General features: G+C 37.1%; 1 protein-coding gene across 13 annotated transcripts in view; it reads left to right on the forward strand.

Moving 5' to 3' along the window:
- The window catches only part of DOCK7 (dedicator of cytokinesis 7), a 219,795-nt gene that overhangs the window by 131,870 nt on the left and 67,118 nt on the right, over positions 1 to 20,807 (forward strand). For 8 of the 13 annotated variants that reach the window (XM_054512832.2, XM_064589042.1, XM_064589043.1 and 5 more), the window contains exons 20-25: positions 1,828 to 2,059; positions 5,689 to 5,853; positions 7,499 to 7,668; positions 16,935 to 17,027; positions 18,223 to 18,312; positions 19,257 to 19,352. In XM_054512832.2, the coding sequence (XP_054368807.1) occupies positions 1,828 to 2,059; positions 5,689 to 5,853; positions 7,499 to 7,668; positions 16,935 to 17,027; positions 18,223 to 18,312; positions 19,257 to 19,352 (846 nt within the window). Of the gene's footprint in view, positions 1 to 1,827; positions 2,060 to 5,688; positions 5,854 to 7,498; positions 7,669 to 16,934; positions 17,028 to 18,222; positions 18,313 to 19,256; positions 19,353 to 19,454; positions 20,452 to 20,807 lie in introns of those variants that run through there. The other 5 variants (XM_045897524.3, XM_045897525.3, XM_045897526.3 and 2 more) reach the window with 2 other exon arrangements.

The following is a 20,807-nucleotide window of genomic DNA, read 5'->3' on the forward strand; positions in this document are numbered from 1 at the left end:
TTTCTGCAGTGAAGTAGGGAAAAATAAGACAGAGCACCTCTCTGTTGTGTTTTAAAACAACAGCAACAAAAGGTAGTAGATAGGTTATAGCATTATACAGGTAGATCCCAGTAAAAGAATGGCTCCAGCAGCGTTTTTCCTTTTCTGGTACTGGATATGTTCTGTTTCCTATAGTCTTTACTCTTTTGATAATGATAAGATTGATGTTACAGTATACTGTTGAAATGTATTCTTTCCCTTAATAGTATCTTCTTATAAAAATACATTATTCTTCATGTTTTTTTATTCCTATAGTCATTATTAGTTTTCTCTTTTTAGAGTTGGTAGTATAAGTATCTTTTACTCCTAACTTCGTTTTTATAGAGGCAGATACACGTGTTATCTTTATGTGACAAAGAAGGATTGGGGCAAAATATATAGATGATTTAGAATCTATAGAATGTAGGAGAAGATAAAGTGGAAGTATCTACTTTGTAGTAATCTGGCTTTCACAGTCCTGATGAGTAATACGCAAGATTTTATAAATTTTTGCCACTATGTAAAACAATTTCATCGTGTATTATCTTCTTAAAAGGACCAAACACAATAATGTTTCTTATGTTTTATACTTTGCGTGTAGCTCTTTGAAATTTACTGGGTCTATAGTTAGAACTCGAGAATTTTTTATTCATTTAAATTCTACATATCAAATTAGAACAATATTAGAACTATAAATGTGAATGAAGCTGTTCGGCATTATTGTCTTAAAGTTTATTTTCACTATTAACTAAGTAAAAGTCTTCCCAGAGTTCCAGTAGACTTCTGTTCACATCTCACTGGTCAGCGCTATACACACAGTCATCACTACACACATCTCATCAGTAGGCATAAAGCAAGCTGGGGGAGCAAGCATCTGCCCTGGGACTGGGCACAGAATTGCTTTAAATAAGACTGTGGTTCTGTTGGTATAGGAGGAGGTTAGATAATAGCAGTCAGGATTTAGTCAGGAGATGGAAATTGCCAGTAATTCGAATGGAGACAATTTATATCCAAATAATTGTTAACTGGGTTAAAGGTGATTCACTACTAAATGGGGTAAAAGAAAATTCTGTGATTGTAACAGAGATAGCAGTTGCAGAAACTGATAAGAAAGGAACTTAGAAACCTAGAGGAGGATCCTGAGGGCTAAGACGCAGACCTCCGAGGAGAGGACACCGCTGCTTCGGGCACACATTGCCTGCCATACCAGGGTGTGGAGGGCACCTGCTCGGGGACAGGAGCCACCATTGCTGGTGTGAACACTGCTGCCATGTCCCTCACCTCTGAAATTCCAGCGTTCACATCTGCTAGCTGCCATTGGGAAAACAAATAGGAAGAAGGAAGGCTGTTTCTTGTACCCTCTGTGGTCAGAGCCTAACCACAGGCCAGCTGACAAAGGAGAAATGCAATTTGAAGAGCCCAGCTCCAGTATTACAAATTGTGGCAAGATGGTGGGTTTGGATGGAGCTGAGAGGTAATAAACTAATAATGGGCACAGACCTTGTACTGATAGACCTGCACAATCATTAAGTTCTAAAACAATAAGATGGACTCACACTGGGGGGAGAAAAATCCTTAATTAGTATCAATAGAATTCTGACTAATTAATAGTGTTCAAAATGGCCACTTTACAATAATAAATGAGAATAGATCTAGTTTTAATTGGAAACAATATATATAATTGTGACTTTTTTGTATTACTAATTTATACGAACTATTTTATATTATATAAAATATATTTATATGGTCCAAAGTTTGGGGAATTTACAGTTATAATTGGATAGTGATTTTGTTTATTCTTTGTTTTAGGATCCTTATCTCGACAAATTTTTTGCTCTGGTCAATGCTCTGGATGAACACATGTTCCCAGTCCGAATTGGAGACATGCGTATAATGGAAAATAACTTAGAAAATGAATTGAAGAGCAGTATTTCAGCATTGAATTCATCTCAGTTAGAACCAGTGGTCCGATTTCTTCATCTTCTGCTTGATAAACTGATACTTTTAGTTGTTAGACCTCCTGTTATTGCTGGCCAAATAGGTAATTTTTACTTACGTTTGGGGAATTAGGAAATTTGTAACTTGGCATTTCTAGCTTTTGCAGAAATAGAGTCATGATTTACTATGTGTTATCTATAAGGACTGTGTTTGATTTTGGGGAGGAGAAGGTGAGGGTATTTACTTGTTTCTGATGCCAGAAAGTAACTTTATTTTTTTTGTTTTTATAAAATGTGCCATATAGACTTCAATTCAGATTATGGAAACAAATTCATTTATCCACTCACCAAATATTGATTAAGGTCTTACTATGTGCTAGACACCAATAGGCTCTGTCCAAGGCTTAGTTCCTGATTTTAAGGATCTCACAGAATATTTTGGAAAACAGGCAGACAGATAAATCATTTTGCTTTTTACATGATGCGTGATTTACCTAGCCTACATTTTTACTCATCTGCTGATCCCGGGGTCCTGGGATCGAGCCCCGCATTGGGCTCCCTGCTCAGCGGGAAGCCTGCTTCTCCCTCTCCCACTCCCCCTGCTTGTGTTCCCTCTCTCGCTGTGTCTCTCTCTGTCAAATAAATAAATAAAATCTTTAAAAAAATAAAATAGCTGTTCTTTTCTTCATTAACTCGGAATCTCTGTATTCTCATTTTCTTCTGTGTTATTCTGGAATTAGAGGTAGTCCTGTTTCCTGTGTTAAATGGTTGCACAAAGGAGAGGAGTGTTCAGCTCCTTGGAATTTTATCATATTTTATTCTTATTATATTTTTATTTTTTAAATTATTTTTTTATTATTATGTTCAATTAGCCAGCATATAGTACATTGTTAGTTTTTGATGTAGTGTTCAATGATTCATTAGTTGTGTATAGCACCCAGTGCTCATCACAACATGTGCCCTTCTTAATACCCATCACCCAGCTACCCCATCCCCCCACCGCCTCCCTTCTGTAACCCTCAGTTTGGTTCCTGGAGTCTAGAGTCTCTCATGGTTTATCTCCCTCTCTGATTTCTCCCCCTTCAGTTTTCCTTCCCTTCCCCTATGATCCTCCACACTATTGCTTATGTTCCACATATGAGTGAAGCCATGTGAGAATTGTCTTTCTCTGCTTTAAGGGAGACTTGTTAGTAGAGGTGATTCTTGGGTCAAATATTTAAACTTGAGTAGGAGTCTGACAGGCAAATAACTAGTCCAGGGAGATTAAATAGTATGTGCATGGTATACAGACAGATAAAAGAACTGGGAAATTTGGGGGGAATTATAAGTAGTCATAAATTGGAGGGTTGGTGATTAATGATGATATTGGAGATGAGGGAGATGAAATGGGATCTTCCATGATCCTTTAGGGAATTGGGACTATTACTCTTTAAGGAATCAATAGTTTTTTCTTTGTTTTTTTGTTTTTTTTTTTTCTAAAGATTTTATTTATTTATTTGAGAGAGAGTGAGAGAGAGCGCAAGAGGGGGTAGGGTTAGAGGGAGAAGCAGACTCCCTGCCGAGCAGGGAGCCCGATGTGGGACTCCATCCTGGGACTCGATCCCAGGACTCCGGGATCATGACCCGAGCCGAAGGCAGTCGCTTAACCAACTGAGCCACCCAGGCGCCCCCAAGGAATCAATAGTTTTTGAAGGGTCTGGTCTTAATTAGGGAAGTAATGTGACCCAGTTTGGCTTTTATAAAGATGAGTGTGCTATGTGGAGATGGGTTGAAAGTGGGAAAATCTGGAAGCAAAGAGGGAAATTAGGAATCTTACAGAATTTCATACAATAAACTATGAGGTCCTGCCAAAACAGGAGGTGACAGTGAGTTGGAGAAGAGGGGTGGATTAAGAAATATTGAAGAGCTATTGTACAGAGTACTGTCACAGGAGTCCTAGGAGAAGGTTTTAAGAAAAAAATTTAGCACCGTTCATTTTTGTAGATTATGTAAGTAAAATAATAATGCAATAGTAGCAGACATTTGCACAGCACTTAATATATGCCAGCAACTGCTATGTGCTTTATTTATATTAATGGATGAAATGCTCACAACTCTATGTGTAGATAATATTACCACTGTTTTACAAGTAAGTAGAGTGATGAACACTGTACTTGAAAATTTGCCTAAGGATTCAGACCCAAGCAACTGACTCTAGAGTCCCAGTCTTATCTACTAAAGAGGTGTCCACTCGTGAAATTAACAAGAGTTTTAGTCAAACAGTGAAAGTAGAAACCAGATTACAGAGAATTAAGTAGCGCATTATACATGATGAGAGGAATACAAAACGTATACACTCTTTTTCAAAGAAATTTGGTTAGAAGAGGAGGCAGGGTTGATTATGGCATAAGAATGGAATCATTTGAGCATGTTTATGTGCCTAGAGTAACTAGTGGAGGGGGGAGAAAAATATAAGAGGTGCTAAAAGGTTTAATTAATGGAGCAAGCCTGTGGGACAAAAGTCAAGTGATCATTGTTTATTATAGGAGAGGAGCACTGCTTCCTTTAGAAGGGAAATAAAAATGATTTCAGATTTGGATAAATTTGTAGTAAAAAGTTGAGGACTTTAATACTATAAATTTCTACTGTGAGATAAAAAGCAAAATTTCCTGAGAAGGGAATAAAGTGAATCTGAGTTTTGAGAAGGATTCTGATGGTTTGGAATAGCTACTATGAGGAAAAGGAAAAGGAATTAAGCAGGAACCATTTATCGGATTATTCCAGTTTTAAGAGAGTTTAATTGGCCTCATTTCTGTTCATAATTTCCTGTCTTGATTAAATAAATCATAGGGGCACCTGGGTGGCTCAGTCGCTGGGCATCTGCCTTCGGCTCAGGTCATGGTCCCGGGGTCCTGGGATCAAGCCCCACATCAGGCTCCCTGCTGGGCGGGAGGCCTGCTTCTCCCTCTCCCACTCCCCCCTGCTTGTGTTCCCTTTCTCACTGTGTCTCTCTCTGTCAAATAAAGAAAATCTTTAAAAAAAAAAATAAATAAATCATAGACTCTGAGACTTAATCACCCAGAATGGCTGTTTGTTTTACCCATTTATTTAATGTGCTACCAGAATTTCCCAACTTTTGCAAAATTTTCATTACACCCTCACTTGAATGACTGGGTAGGTATTGCTAGCCTGGCATTTAAAATGCTGTGCCGTCTTACCTCAGCCTGTTCCTCTAGGCGCCTAATCCTTTTACTGATTCACTCATGTCAGTCACGGTGCTTATTCACTATCCTCTTTTCTTAGTATTTTAAGTTGATATTTTTAATAATCTACTTTCATTGTTAATATTTTTTAAACAAGAATAACATGCTCATTGTATATTATTAGGTTTTCAGAGTCCTCTTTTAAACAAGAAGTGACTTTTCAAAGGTGATACACAAGATAGATTTCTTTTTTTCTTATGTGCTTTGTATTGTTTTACAAAATAATGGGTACCTGTTGGGTGATGTTTTGTTTTTTGACTGAGCAAACCCATATAGTTTTCATTAGTAAAATAAGTGTTTTAAAATTTTGTTTAGAAAAGTAATTTTGATTCAGCTAATACAGCATTAAAATTAACATCAAATATCATCTTTATACACTTACTATGCATAATCACTATACTTAACACATGTAGAGATGATAAAACCTTGATCTTTTTGGAATTTGCAGTTTAAAAAAATTAATGCAAAAATGTGTTCCTTCTTCTTAAAAGTTAATCTAGGTCAAGCATCTTTTGAAGCCATGGCATCAATTATAAATCGGCTCCACAAAAACTTGGAAGGAAATCATGACCAGCATGGCAGGAACAGCCTTCTCGCATCGTACATCTATTACGTTTTTCGCCTACCGCATACTTACTCTAATTCACCATCACCAGGTACGTTATTCCTTTTCCTTTGAAATTCTCTTGTATGTTTGTGGTGAAATTGAAATAATCTCGTTGTCCTAGTGGGATGCATTCATTAAACAGCAAGCATTTATTGAGTGCTTGCTGAGTGGCATGGAATATGCTAGGTGCTGGAGTTAAAAGGATAATTAGGTTACATCTCCAGGCATCATTGTTTATACAGCTTCCTTTAATTTGAATTAGAGCTTGGTTGAATTAATTCTTGGAAAGAAACCTTGTAAGTTCTGTGTCTTTGGAAGCATTTTACTGTAAGATAAATAGAATGTTATATTTGTCATTTGGAATGTTGGACATTAAAGAAGAAATAGGATGGCTTAGCTCCCTGATAACTTTGTGAAACCTACAACAATATAAAAGATTATTCTCTAGAAAAGTCCTGATCTCTTCATGGTCAATAAGATAATATAGCCTTTGTGAATATCAGGGCCCAAAGTGGTTACTTGGCTTTGTATGACACTGGTGGTAGTGTGGTGATGCGGTGGGGGGATGTCTTAGTCTGAATAACTCTTTAGGTGTTAGTTAGTTAATGGTTTTGTTGTGCGTACCTTTCATCCTGCCCACATATTTGTTTGAGTCATCATTCATCACTAACGAGGTTGGTAAGTGCCCTTTTCCAGCTCTTGGCAACGTTAACATTAATAATGGTGATAAATACATATGACATTCATTATGAAAACTAGACATAATAGTAATCCGACTCTAAGTTTTAGCATATTTTATTTCTTAATTGCAAAAAGAGAAGTAATTGACTCATATTCTGGGTTGTAATTTCCTATCTCGATTTTAAAAATTATAGTACTTCAGGCTCTGAAAGTATATTGTGGACTATATATAATGCTTCTCCATTTTACCTTTCATCCAGTATACTATTGTAATTCCACAGATTTTGCACAACATCTTTTTTATATGCTGACCTGACAGTTGTGTGTCATTTGCAAATATGAAAGGTTTCTTTAAGAAAATGGAGATAAATTATGGATACAGTTGCTGGGTATTTTTATATTCATAGAATATGATTGAATGATGGTTGAACATAGTTGATATTAGACAGAGGAATTCTTGCTTTCATAACTTGGGCTCTTAGAAGTATCTTGATTATACATATATATGTATATCGTAAGGATGCCATTTTGTTATAGTTCAGATTTCAGAACTATAAGATTTCAGAAACAAAACACAATCTCATTTAAGAGATGTTGACAGTAAACTGGTTGTCCTTCCAGTGACTGTATATCCAGGACAGAGTAGGAGGGGTGGGAGAAAGGAAGAGTCATCAGCTGAAGCATTTTGGGTCCTAGATACTCCTATCTAAAGTGAAAATAATGTGTGTGTGTATTTTCTATCTCGTTTTTTATCGTACATTTAATATATAATCGGAAACATTGACAAGATAATGACTTTATTCGCATGTGGTTTTGTCAACTGCTGTAAAATAGAATATCTTGGTGTAGCTATCAGTAAGTTTTAAGTGTTTTTTTACTTAGTATTTTTCATTTAGAAATAAATAATTCCTCATTTTTATGGAATTTTGTAAAGTGGCAGAGATTTTTTTCAGATCCTTTCTTGACTTAATTTTTTTTTGTTTAATTATGTGCTATCTTATATACAACTCTAGGTCCTGGGGGTTTGGGAGGATCAGTGCATTATGCCACAATGGCTAGATCTGCTGTGAGACCTGCAAGCCTTAATTTAAATCGTTCTCGGAGCCTTAGTAATAGTAACCCAGATATATCTGGGACTCCCACGTCACCAGATGATGAAGTACGGTCAATCATCGGCAGTAAGGTAAACTGAAGATACTCGTCTGTACATTTGGTTTTCAGTTTATGAACAAATGAGAAATGTCCAATTTTATTTTATTCTTAATTTAAAAATGTATTTGAGTTAGTAACAGGCAAAACATTGTACCTTTCTATCTATCCGTCTACACTAAGTGTCTCATGTTTCTATTAAATAAGCTTGCTGTTACAAACTGGTTTGTGCATTCTGCTCAAGAAAATCGCCAAATTCAGAAATTTGTCCAGGATTACCAGTCCATATAACATTTTTGTCTGTGTGGTACTCCATCCTGTGAAAAATGACTAGATTAATTTCCTATAGAGTTAAAAGAGACCTATCTGACTGCTTTGTAGAAGGGACATCACATCATTAATTTAAAATGTGAACCTCCATCCTTTCTCTGAAAAATATCAAGACCATTGATTAGCCTTGATTGGTAGTAGAGCTGCCTTTCACTGGAAAACTCTATATAATATAAAGATGCACCAGAGCTCGAAAAATATGATTTATTTAATGATGGTTAATGATTATTCCACGTAACAAGTGAGAGGCCAGCTAGTATGAGATCCAACTATATTTTTTAACAGCATCTTTATTAACCCCCTCAAAAAAGGGAATAATTAGTACCTTTTTATAGGTCAGGTACAAAAATAATTACGAGTTTAAACAAAGTGGAAAAAAGAACAGTAAGACTAAGGCCAGTAAATAGTGTTATGTTGTGTTTTGACCAAACCATTTCAAAAGTAGTTTTTGCCATTTGAAAGGAGGAAGATACCATTGTTGTGGAATCACAGCCAGCTTTGCTTTGGCACTTCTAGTCTATTAACTAGGATCTGAGGAAGAATTAATAAATGTGTTCTAGCGTCTGTGTTGAACCCTTAGCCTGAACTATAATAGATTTTTTTTTTTTAAACAATCTGGGTTTGTTATGTGAACTTGAACGTTGATCAAAAACATCAGAACTACTCATACCTGTTCATATAGTTAAAGAAATTTTACATTCAGAAGCTTCTAATGAACTTAAGCATTGCTCTTTTAAAGTAACTTAAGTAATTTTTAAAGTAATTGCTCATAGATCAAAATATATTTTGTAGTCTTACATTTTAAATAATAAACATGAATTTCAGTAACTTACAGATCCATACAGACCTTACTCTAATTAAACAACTTTCACTTTTTGTGAACTCCCTGAGAGAGTGATGTGCAGATGCATCTTCATGGGCTTGTGCAAAGTAACCTGAGTAATACAGCAATTGCAAAAGGGAAGGCTCCTATGCGCCCCCTCCCCAATATATTTCCATCTTTAGGAAAAGAACTCAGGTTTTTTTTATCCTTGTATTCATTCTCGATTGTATCTCATTATAATAGAGGTAGTACTTAGCATTATTTATATACTGTAAATATAGTTCTTCTGTAAAATGAATCTGATTTGTGAATTAATAAGAAATTTTCCTGTTGAAGAGCTACAGAGATGAAAAAGATACCATTGTCCTCAAGGTTCTACTTTTAAAATGCCTCTTAATTTCTCTAAGACTTGCATTATGTTTCATCTAGAATAAGTCTAGAGTTTTCCTTTTTATGATGTATTTGACAGATTATAACATCAGGATTTAGAACAAAGGTCTGCATATATTGGAATGATTATTTGCCTTTTTTCAAGTAGTTCGTAAAATGAGACATAATGATGACATAAACTTCTGATGATATGTATTGTAGATATCTGAGAAAGCCATCATAAGATGAGAATTTTTCTTATGACAACACAGCCTCTTCCTAATCAAGTTTTATTTAAATGGATTTCATGTTTCCTCTTGGAAATTTTTTTTTTTTAAAGATTTTATTTATTTATTTGACAGAGAGGGAACACAAGCAGGGGCAGTGAGAGAGGGAGAAGCAGGCTTCCTGTCCAGCAGGGAGCCCGATGCGGGGCTCGATCCCAGGACCCTGAGATCATGACCTGAGCTGAAGGCAGATGCTTAACGACTGAGCCACCCAGGCACCCCCCTCTTGGAAAATTTTTGATAGTTACTTCATTTTGGAATATCATTTAGACATAATCACTAATAATGGTGTAAAATTTTATCTCATTAAAATTATAAGGAATTTGAAGTTTATTTATAGCTACTGTTCATTTATTCTGACTTCATTGGCCTGGAAATTAAAGAAACTTTTTTTTTTTTTTGGTGAGAGAGAGAGAGGGAGGGAGCAGGAACAGGAGGGAGGGGCACAGGGAGAGGAAGAAGCAGACAACCTGCTGAGCAGGGAGCCTGACACAGGACTACATCCCAGGACCCTGAGATCATGATCTGTGCTGAAACCAAGAGTCAGGTGCTTAACTGACTGAGCCACCCAGGCACCCGAAAAAACTTTTTTTTTTTTTTTATGGTTTAGTCTTTCCCCTGCCTCAGCCGTGGTCATGTCGTAGATGTTATTACTAATAACTTTAACCCTCATAATCTCAATTTCATGAATTGTATCTCTATTAGCTCAAGTTTTTCTCCCTAGTACCCCAACTCCTAACACTGCTCTGCAACCTCCCATCACTTGATCTGATGACCTTTTACTGTGTCTCAGTCCTTAATGTTATTCCAACTTAGCTAGCTTAAATCGCATGACCAATCATTTTTTTAAAAAGATTTATTTAGGGCGCCTGGGTGGCTCAGTTGGTTAAGCGACTGCCTTCGGCTCAGGTCATGATCCTGGAGTCCCTGGATCGAGTCCCGCATCGGGCTCCCTGCTCGGCAGGGAGTCTGCTTCTCCCTCTGACCCTCCTCCCTCTCATGCTCTCTGTCTCTCATTCTCTCTCTCTCAAATAAATAAAATCTTAAAAAAAAAAAAAAAAAAAAAAAGATTTATTTATTTATTTTACAGAGAGAGAGAGAACGCATGAGTGAGGGGAGGGGCAGAGTGGGGGGTGGGGGGAGAGAGAGAGAGAGAGGCAGAGAAGCAGACTCCCCGCTGACCGCAGAGCCTGATGCAGGGCTCGATCCCAGGATCCTGGAGAAACCAAGAGTTGGAGGCTTAACCCACTGAGCCACCAGGTGCCCCTCTATGACCAGTCATTATAGTGAACCCTATTATAATCAAACCTCAATGCCTTATCTTTCTCTCATTTCATTTTACTTGCGTAGCCCAATCTCAAGCCATAGTTGAACCCAGTCGTCTGTCTGTGCCATGTCAGCACCTGTGCTGATGAATATGACTTGAGAAATACTGTAATGACTGGTTTCATTTGAAATGAAAAGCCGTGGACCTCAAGAGAGCCCTCAGTGCTGGCAGGCAATTAATTATACTATATTTCTGCATTCCATTCACTTTCCCATTCTCCCAGAAAGATTTCATGCCTTCTTCCCTTACCTGCCCACCAGTTGTCCTTCTCACTTTATCTCCTACTTCACTGAGAAAGTGGAAGCCCTCAAAAGAATAATTTTATAGACTTTTACCACCATATCTACCTACCTACTACCATCTATGACTACCCACTACTTAAAATAATACTCTGCTACAAATGAACTATCCATTTTCATACATCCATTTGTAGACAAGCTCTTGTCTCCTCTCACCTACTCAGGATCCTCACTCTGGCAATTATTTCATCTCTCTACTGCTTCATCAGTTGCCCCTATCTACTAAAACATCCCATCCACATAAAGCATGATATTATTTATCCCCAAATCTCTTCTCTAGTATTTCAGCTGCTAGCTTCCTCACTATTTCTCTGTTACCTTTTGTAGTAGAATTCCTTAAAAGAGTTTCCTATACTAGCTATCTCCAATTCTTTTACTCCCATTCTCCTTACCCTACTTTAATCAGATACCGCTCCCATCTTCCATCCAACCTGCCTTTGTTAATGTCACCAACACTCTCCATGTTGTTAAATCCAATGGTTAATTCTCAACACTCAGCTTACTTGACCTTACAGCAGATTTGGGCATAAATTCTTTCCTCCTTGGTTTATTCTATTTACTTGCCTTCCAGGGCCCTGCACTCTCTTGTTTTTCCTTTTACTGTTCTGGTTATACCTTTTCAATCTCTTTGGAATTCTTCTTTTCCTGATCTCTTAATCTGGAAGTACCCCAGGCCTCTGTCCTTACTTCTCTCATCTTTTCTCTTTTCTCTCTATACTCACTGGGATGATGCTGATGTTATCAACTCCCATGATTTTAAATACCACTGTATGCTAATGACTCCCAAAATTATATTTCCGAAACAAATCTCCCTCTGAAATTGTAAACTCAATCCTGTGGCCTTTCCTAAATCCTTTTGTTCAGATTTAGATATATGTTAAAGATCAAACCACTGTGACTACCTCTGCTACTACCATTTGGTCTGAACTACCATCCTGTCTTCCTCGGTTCATGTAATAAACTGGAAGATGGTTTCGCTGCTTCCAACCTATGCTCTCTTCTTTTTTTTTTTTTTTTTAAGATTTTATTTGTTTATCCGACAGAGAGAGAGACAGCGAGAGAGGGAACACAAGCAGGGGGAGTGGGAGAGGGAGAAGCAGGCTTCCCGCCGAGCAGGGAGCCCGATGCGGGGACCATGACCTGAGCCCAAGGCAGACGCTCAACCGACTGAGCCACCCAGGCGCCCCCCAACCTATGCTCTCATCACAACATAGCAAGCAGAATGCTGCTTCAAAAGCTTAAGTCACAAAGAACAAAACTTAAGTTAGATTATGTCATTCCAGGGGCACCTGGCTGGCTTAATCAGTAGAGCATGCAGCTCTTGAACTTGGGGTTGTGAGTTCAAGCCCCACACTGGAGATAGAGATTACCTTAAAAAAAAACCCAAAAAACTTTAGATTATATCATTGCTCTGAGCAAGATAATCCTATTACTAACTCCTTCACCTCCTTTCTACTCTGACCACCTTATTTAAATGTATAACCTGTATCTTGGGGACTTCGGATCCCCTCATTCTGTTTGTCTCCTAACATTTACTGCCTTTTAATGTAGCATATAAAGTAGTTAATTATTTTTCAGTGTTTGTTTACCTTACCTTTATCACAGGTAAGGTGAGCTTCATGAGGTCAGGCATAGTTGTTGAGTGATATATCCTAAGCACCCATAATGGCCAGCATATTGAAGGTGCTCGGTGGATATTCAGTGAGTGAATGTTAGTAGGTATTGCAAGAATAAACGACTCCTTTAGAAGTTATGTTTTTGTTTGCCTTCTTGCTGCCAGGATTAATTATATATTTAATGATCTTAAGAGATTTGGCTTTGTGAAGGTTTTGGCTTCCTATTTTATTCTTTAACATAAAATGTAGAACTCCTAAAATTCAGGAATACTTACATCAGTAGGATTTTATTACTCTGATGGCTGTAAATTCAGATTTGTGAGACTTTCTTCATAATTATTTTTCCCAAAACTGATCTGTTTGCCCTAGCAGTCTTCCTTTAACATTCAATTATGTAAATATATGATTATGACAAGTTTGAATTTTATTGCTTTTAATCAAATGCCAGTGCAGTTTTACATGGATATGTAGTTTCTTTGTAATAGATCATTTCCTATTTTTAAATGTAACACTGAGAGCTTACTGTGTGCTAGGCACTGTGCTGAGGACTTGTGGATACAAAGCCGAAATCTTTGAATTCTTTTTTTTTTTAAAGCTTTTATTTATTTGACAGAGAGAGACACAGCGAGAGAGGGAACACAAGTAGGGGGAGTGGGAGAGGGAGAAGCAGGCTTCCCGTGGAGCAGGGAGCCCGATGTGGGGCTCGATCCCAGGACCCCGGGATCACAACCCGAGCCAAAGGCAGACGCTTAACGACTGAGCCACCCAGGCGCCCCCGAAGTCTTTGAATTCTAACAGCAAGTTGATGTCAGGTCAAATAGAATATGAGCCTTGCCCATGGAGGGAGCCTATCTATATTTAAGGGACACAATAATGTTACAAAGATGTGACAAAAACAAAAGCCCTTTCATGCACATGTGCACACATTTGGTTAATCTGTTCTGTAGTTGGAGATCAGTAAATGTAGTTATGACATTAGTAAATATCATTGATGAATTTGCTTAAGGAAGTTAAGATATAATTCTTAGCTTTGTAACACTTAAATTATGGCAATTTTTTGCTTTACAAAATAATTGGCCATAGATTTTCTTTAACTAGTTAGCTTTGATTTGATGTAATTATAACTGCTTAGTCTGAATATTGTGGATATAATATACAATGACACAATTAGATTTGTTGTTTATTCTCACATTACTGATTAACATGTGCTTAATTTCAAAGGAAATTAAGGAGGTGAAAAGTGTGTTTAAGAGTACAGGAAGATTACTGGTATTGTGGAAATTTATGGTAGAAGAGCACAGTTGTAATGTTCTAAAAATCAGATGCTTATGTATTATTTTTGTAACATGAGTAGTGGTTGTAAAAATTGCAAATGGCAGAAAGAACTTCATACGCTGGAGACATAAGTTGGGAGACTTTTAATATCTGAAAAACATTGTTTGCAGATTTGCTTTTATTTGAAATAATATGGGGTTCTGAGAAGGTAAGTATTTTAAACAAATCAGATTACATAATTTTACTAGTACTTGAATATTCTCTCATTACTTTGATAGGAAGCATTTAAAAAAACACAAGTAGGAAGTTTTTGAACTATTTGAACTATTTTTTTTTTTGAAAGATTTTATCTATTTGCCAGAGAGAGAGAACGTGCACAAGCAAACAAGCAAGCAAGCACAAGTCGGTAGAGGGGCAGAGGGAGACAGAGAAGCAGGCTTCCCACTGAGCAGGGAGCCCGATGTGGGACTTGATTCCAGGACTCTGGGATCATGACCCGAGCCGAAGACAGACGCCCGACCAACTGAGCCACCCAGGCGCCCCAGAACTCTTGAGTGTTTACTATATTTGAAGCATTGTATTTAGTAATTTACTTCCACTTTTAAATTTGATCTTTGCAATATGAGGAAGACTATCATTATTCCTATTTTATACTAAGAAGCTGAAAAATGAAATTAGATAATTTACCTTAGGTTTTACAGTTAATAAGCAGTAGAACCTGGATTTGAACTTCAACACTCATCTTACACATTCAGTATAAAAAATGAGTGGAAATGGAGGCTTACTGTATCATTCAACCACTCTGTATTTTTGGAAAAATCGGGAAAAAGAAGGAGGGGAATTAGTCTCCCTAAAACCTAAACTCTTTTTTTTTTTTTTTTTTTAGATTTTATTTATTTTTTTGACAGAGAGAGATATAGCGAGAGCAGGAACACAAGCAGGGGGAGCGGGACAGGGAGAAGCAGGCTTCCCGCAGAGCAGGGAGCCCGATGCGGGGCTGGATCCCAGGAGCCTGGGATCATGACTTGAGCTGAAGGCAGATGCTTAACGACTGAGCCACCCAGGTGCCCCAAAGATTTTATTTATTTTTTGACAGAGACAGCAAGAGAGGGAACACAAGCAGGGGGAGTGGGAGAGGGAGAAGCAGGCTTCCCACCCAGCAGGGAGCCCGATGTGGGGCTCGATGAGGGGTTCGATGAGGGCTTGATGAGGAGCTCGATCCCAGGACCCTGGGATCATGACCTGAGCCGAAGGCAGATGCTTAACGACTGAGCCACCCAGGCGCCCAAACCTAAACTCTTGAGAGTTAGTTTGTCTTGCCTCCTTCTCCCTAATCTTCATTCCCTCCTGTAGTATTGATATATTGGCTTCACTCCCAGAGATTCTTATTTGTTTAGAGTTAAGGCCCTGCATATTTATTGTTGTTGACCTTTCCAGGTGAAACACATGTCTATACAGTTGATTATTGTTATTACTACTCTTGTTTTTCCTTTACCTATCCTTTGGTGCTTTCTGGGGTTGGGTCCATAGTTTGTCACCTTGTCTTGGGTTGTCTTCATTCTTTTTTTTTTAAATATGATTTTATTTTATTATTATTTTTTTTAATTTTAATTTATTATGTTAATCACCATACATTACCTCATAAGTTTTTGATGTAGTGTTCCATGATTTATTGTTTGCATATAGCACCCAGTGCTCCATGCAGAACGTGCCCTCTTTAATACCCATCACCAGGCTAACCCATCCCCCCGCCCCCCTCCCCTCTAGAACCCTCAGTTTGTTTCTTAGAGTCCATAGTCTCTCATGGTTCGTCTCCCCCTCCGATTTCTGCCCCCCTTCATTTTTTTCCCTTCCTACTATCTTCTTTTTTTTTTTTAAACATATAATGTATTATTTGTTTCAGAGGTGCAGGTCTGTGATTCATCAGTCCTACACAATTCACAGCGCTCACCATAGCACATACCCTTCCCAATGTCTTCATTATTCTTATTCCAACAGTCCTCTAAAAATCCCTTATAACTGGCTCCAGTTCTAATAGCAGATTCCCAGACCACAGCCCAGGTTGCTGAATCAGGATTTCTGGGGATGGGGCCCAGAATCTGAATGTTATAAAACTTCCCAAGTGACTCTAATGATTAGTCAAGTTTAAGAAATTAAAGCCCCAGTTCCCTCCACCTGGGATAATAACTTTTTTCAGAGAGTAACAGATGTATTCACTTCTGGTCAAACACATTACTAGCATATTAAATTCAGCGATAGTGATGATGAAGATGTAATTCCTACAGACCAGCCCCATCATAATGCTTTTTAAAATAATATTTATATAAAATAGTAGCCTGTTATGTTTAATTACAACAAGCACAATAAAACTGAGCACAACCCCAAATCCACCCTAATTTTTAGGCAGGAGCAAATATTAGTCATCCCCCCCTTTTTTTTTCTTAATTCTTTTTATTTTCTTAATTTCTCTTGTTGTTCCCTTAGAAGAAAGCAAAAGAGGAAACAAGGTCAAATAGAATTATGGAATATCAATACACAGAAGTTTCAGTTGGTGACAAAGTAAAGGCTTTTAGACAAGAATGAAATGATGTACTTCGATTCTTTTTTTTTCTCTTAAATCCTTGTTAAAGTCAGAGGAAATTATGTTGCTAACTCGTGCCATCTTTAAAGAGGGTTTGGGGGGTATGGTGCTGTGGGAACTTTACTTGGTACTTCACGGTGATCCCTTTACATAAAGAGAAATTATCTTTAAATGCTATACTTAATATTCTTTGTGATTTAAAAACAAATTATGTTATGTAGTAAGGTAATTTTGGTGAACTAATACTTCTAGATGCCTAAAAATTTGGTTGCTTTAACAGTACTAATTAAAAACATGTTTGCATTGGAAAGTCTGGATTTCTTTAAGAATAATTTATGGCATGCCACATGTAATATTTCTTTCCTTTCCAACTGCTTTCTATTATATGCTTAGGGTTTAGATCGCTCCAATTCCTGGGTTAACACTGGTGGTCCAAAAGCTGTCCCATGGGGATCCAACCCCAGTCCAAGTGCAGAATCAACACAGGTGGTGTTTATATTAGAGGTTTCTTTATTGGCTGCTGATGTTTCCCTTTAGAACATTACTTTTTAGTACATACTATGATTTCAGTGGCTTGCTTTTTAATCATTAAAAAGTGTGTATTTTTGTTTACTTAGCACATTTTCCAACTACTATGCATGAATACCACCAATTGCACCAGTAATGCTCTCCTTTCCTACTTCCTGTCTCCCTCCCCCCCCCCCACCCCGACCCTGTCAGTATTTCAGTGCCTGCTGTTTATGCAAGTGATGGCTTTGATAACAGTTTCTACTGTAGGGGGAGCACATCTTTAGTAGGAATTTTTAAAAATTTTGTGTGGAAAAAAACCTGACAGTTTCCATTTGCTTTTGGTTTAAAGTGTAGCTATTGTATCCTTTTCATTTAGCATTTACTATCTTGTCTTTTTTTTTTTCCCCCATAATTACTGACTAGAAATACTGGGACTAAGCTGAAATTAAGTGTGGACAGTATATGATCCCCATGCTGTGAGATTTAATACCAGAAGCAAAAATCCATTTTAATTTGTATTGTGTTGCAAAGTATGAAATTTGTGTGTAACTTAGTTGAACCAGGTATTGCTTATTTAAGTCTAGTTGCTTCATAGCTAATATTGCATGATACCTCAAAATATACTTCTCATCTGTGTATTGGCTTTGGAGTGAAGTGCTCCTGTTCTTGAAGAATTTAATTCCGTGTTTAATATCTTAAGTGTTTTATATTTGAAGTATATGGCAGATCCGAATAGTAGTTTTTGATAGTAGTGAAAAGTGAAAGAAACCATTTTAACCGTTTAATTTTCTTTATTGAGTATAAAATTCTTGATTGCTTTGTTTGGTCTGAAACCAGTGAGAAGTATGTTTTTACTTTTTACATTTTCTTACTAGACGTGTGCATGTGTATAGATCACATGGATAAAAGTTTCATTCTTTGCAGCACTCTGAATTTATATAGTCATTAAAATATTCATCTTTTTACTAAAAATATATAGAAGCCATTTTGATACTTCTAATGTACTGTCATTAAAGCAGCTTAAAATGGTGAAAATGAGATGAGCAATAATAAAACAGTTGTTGAATCCAAAGTAGAACTATTTAAAAAATTGTATGTAATCCTTGAGCTGCAGAGGCCTCCACAGCGGACTTTAATGTTATCTCGTCATTCATTCACCTCCACTCCTTAGGCTATGGATCGAAGTTGTAATCGTATGTCTTCGCACACAGAGACGTCAAGTTTCTTACAAACATTAACGGGACGCTTACCAACTAAAAAGGTAGATTCATATGAAGAAAATCCATATAGGGGGAAAGTTCCAACAGTTAAAATAGATGTAAAATTTCTTTATGTAGCCAGTATGTTGCAATAATTGCATTTAAATTATTTGTTTAAAAATACATTTGAGCAAGCACTGCTTATCTGATGCCTTTTTGGGCATACCACTCCAGGGTATGCTCTTTTATATTAGTGCAATGTTTATATCTTTGGGATTGACTGTTTGAAATCAAATTTGATCATCAAATTTTAGTACCAAAAAATGTATCAACTCTGAATTCTGTTTCTGTAACTGCTTCTGTTTTGTGTTTTAAATCTCCAGGGAAAGGAAGATGAGTTAGAAAAATTATCACTCTTAGTAAGATATGTTGATTTGCTTCCCTTATGCACAGTTTTGTTAGTCCTTTTTCATATCGATACACACTACTTTGCAAATGCTTTGTATGCATATCCATTATAAGGCAGGAAATTTCTGCTATGTTTATAAAAAAGACTTCAGATACCTGCAAACTTGAAAATTAATGGCTTATATCAAAGTTTAAATTTTTAAAGGTATTTCCTAAATTGTACCAGCAAAGTTCATGAATGTATTTGCATATGTTGGAATATGTATTTAAGGCACAAACAAGATCGTATTTGTAACTGTGAGTTTTTGGTCTAGTTTCTGTTTGCAGGTACAATTTAGGAGGCTATTTCCCACCTGTCCTTTTAAAATTACATTTTACTGCAAGATAACATGTAATTTTTTCAGCTGTTCAACATGCCACTGTCTTACATGTATAAACAGCCGTTTCGTTAATGGGTGTCCTCACTGCATCATTGAATGGTTCACATGCCTTATTTTGCTTATTCTCATTATATCTTCATTTGCAATTGCATTATTATCTGGTTTGTGTTCTCAGCACGTATGACTTTGATAATAACTTTGGCTTTGCTTCTGGATAGCTTTTTCATGAGGAGCTGGCTTTGCAGTGGGTTGTCTGCAGTGGCGGCGTTCGGGAATCGGCTTTGCAACAAGCCTGGTTCTTCTTTGAATTGATGGTGAGCAAGCTCAACATGTTTTTAATACTGTTTTCCATAGTTAACGACTTTGTGTTAGCTCATTATTTTATCCTAAGAATCCTTTTCTGTTGTCCCTCTTAGGATTTTACATGTGCCTCCAAGACAAAATTACATTTGTTACATCTCTGAATAAACACTGTGGACACTCGGCACAATTTAGGTGGAATGTGAAAGCTCCCGTTAACTACTTTTTTTAGAGATGGTTGCAGAACCAGCTGTCTTTAAAGGAAACGTGGTACCTTATTTCTTAGCCTGGACGTGGCTAGTGTGTAATGTATTGTAGATTTCATCCCAAACATAGATAAAAAAGGGCTTTATAGATCCTCACTGCTTTCATGGTTCGAAAGCTCTTAAGGAAATGCCACTTACAGCCAATTAAAAAACAACACTTTTTGCTCAATTTAATAAATGATATTAAAAACAAGTGAATTAATATCTTAATATTCATATACACATAAACACATATATACACGAGAGCAATAAAGATTTGCCGTGTGTACAGTGTGTAGCACTGTCCCTGTGGGCCGGGGGTTATCAAGGCACAGAGAGATTAAGTAACTTGTTTAAGTTGGTACAGCTTTTATTTACTTATTTTTTTTAAGATTTAATTTATTTATTTGACAAAGAGAGCAGGAGAGCACAGACGGGGAGTGGGAGAGGGAGAAGCAGCAGGGAGCCTGATGGGGGCTCAATCCCAGGACGCTGGGATCATGACCTGAGCTGAAGGCAGATGCTTAACCGACTGAGTCACCCAGGCACCCTGGTACAGCTTTTAGATAGCAGAACTGTGATTCAAAGTCAGGCACTTTGGCACTTAGGGACTTTCCTCTTCAACCTCTAGAAAGCTGAAGTCATTGAAACTTTTTCTTCCAAAAGAGAAATGTGTAAAAAAATAAAGGAAAACAACACAACAACAACAAAAAGGAAGGCAGGAAGAAAAGAAACAAAAAGAGCTTCCAGAGTATGTTATACGGTCATTCTCAGCATTGAATGTTACCCATATTGGGGATAAGAAGACAGCTTTTCTAGAAACTTACTAATCTACCGAAGAAAATAAGTCAGGGACCCTATGTAAGTGATAGGCAACTCATTTTTTCCTTCTAGAGAATAAACACCAAGTTTGTCATTCTTGTGCTTTTAATATAAGATCAAATTGTAATTTTGATTTGTTTTTTGATAGTCTTACATGTATGTTCAAATTTCTTTAGAATAGTTAAAAAGCTGCAGTTTAAAACTTAGCTCTGCTGCTTACTAATTGTTGAAACTTGGGTTCGATTTCCCTGAATTCTGTATTACTATTACCACGTTGTTGTAATTATCAATATCCAGAAGCATCTTTTAAAAGATTTATTTGAGAGAGAGAAAGAGAGTGTGAGTGCGTATACGAGCATGTTGGGGGAGGGGCAGGGAAAGAAACTCTCCAGCAGACTCTGC

Source organism: Mirounga angustirostris, unplaced genomic scaffold, assembly GCF_029215605.1.
Source record: "Mirounga angustirostris isolate CCGP_5_RB_7025 unplaced genomic scaffold, mMirAng1.0.hap1 SCAF_4, whole genome shotgun sequence".
NCBI lineage: Eukaryota > Metazoa > Chordata > Mammalia > Carnivora > Phocidae > Mirounga > Mirounga angustirostris.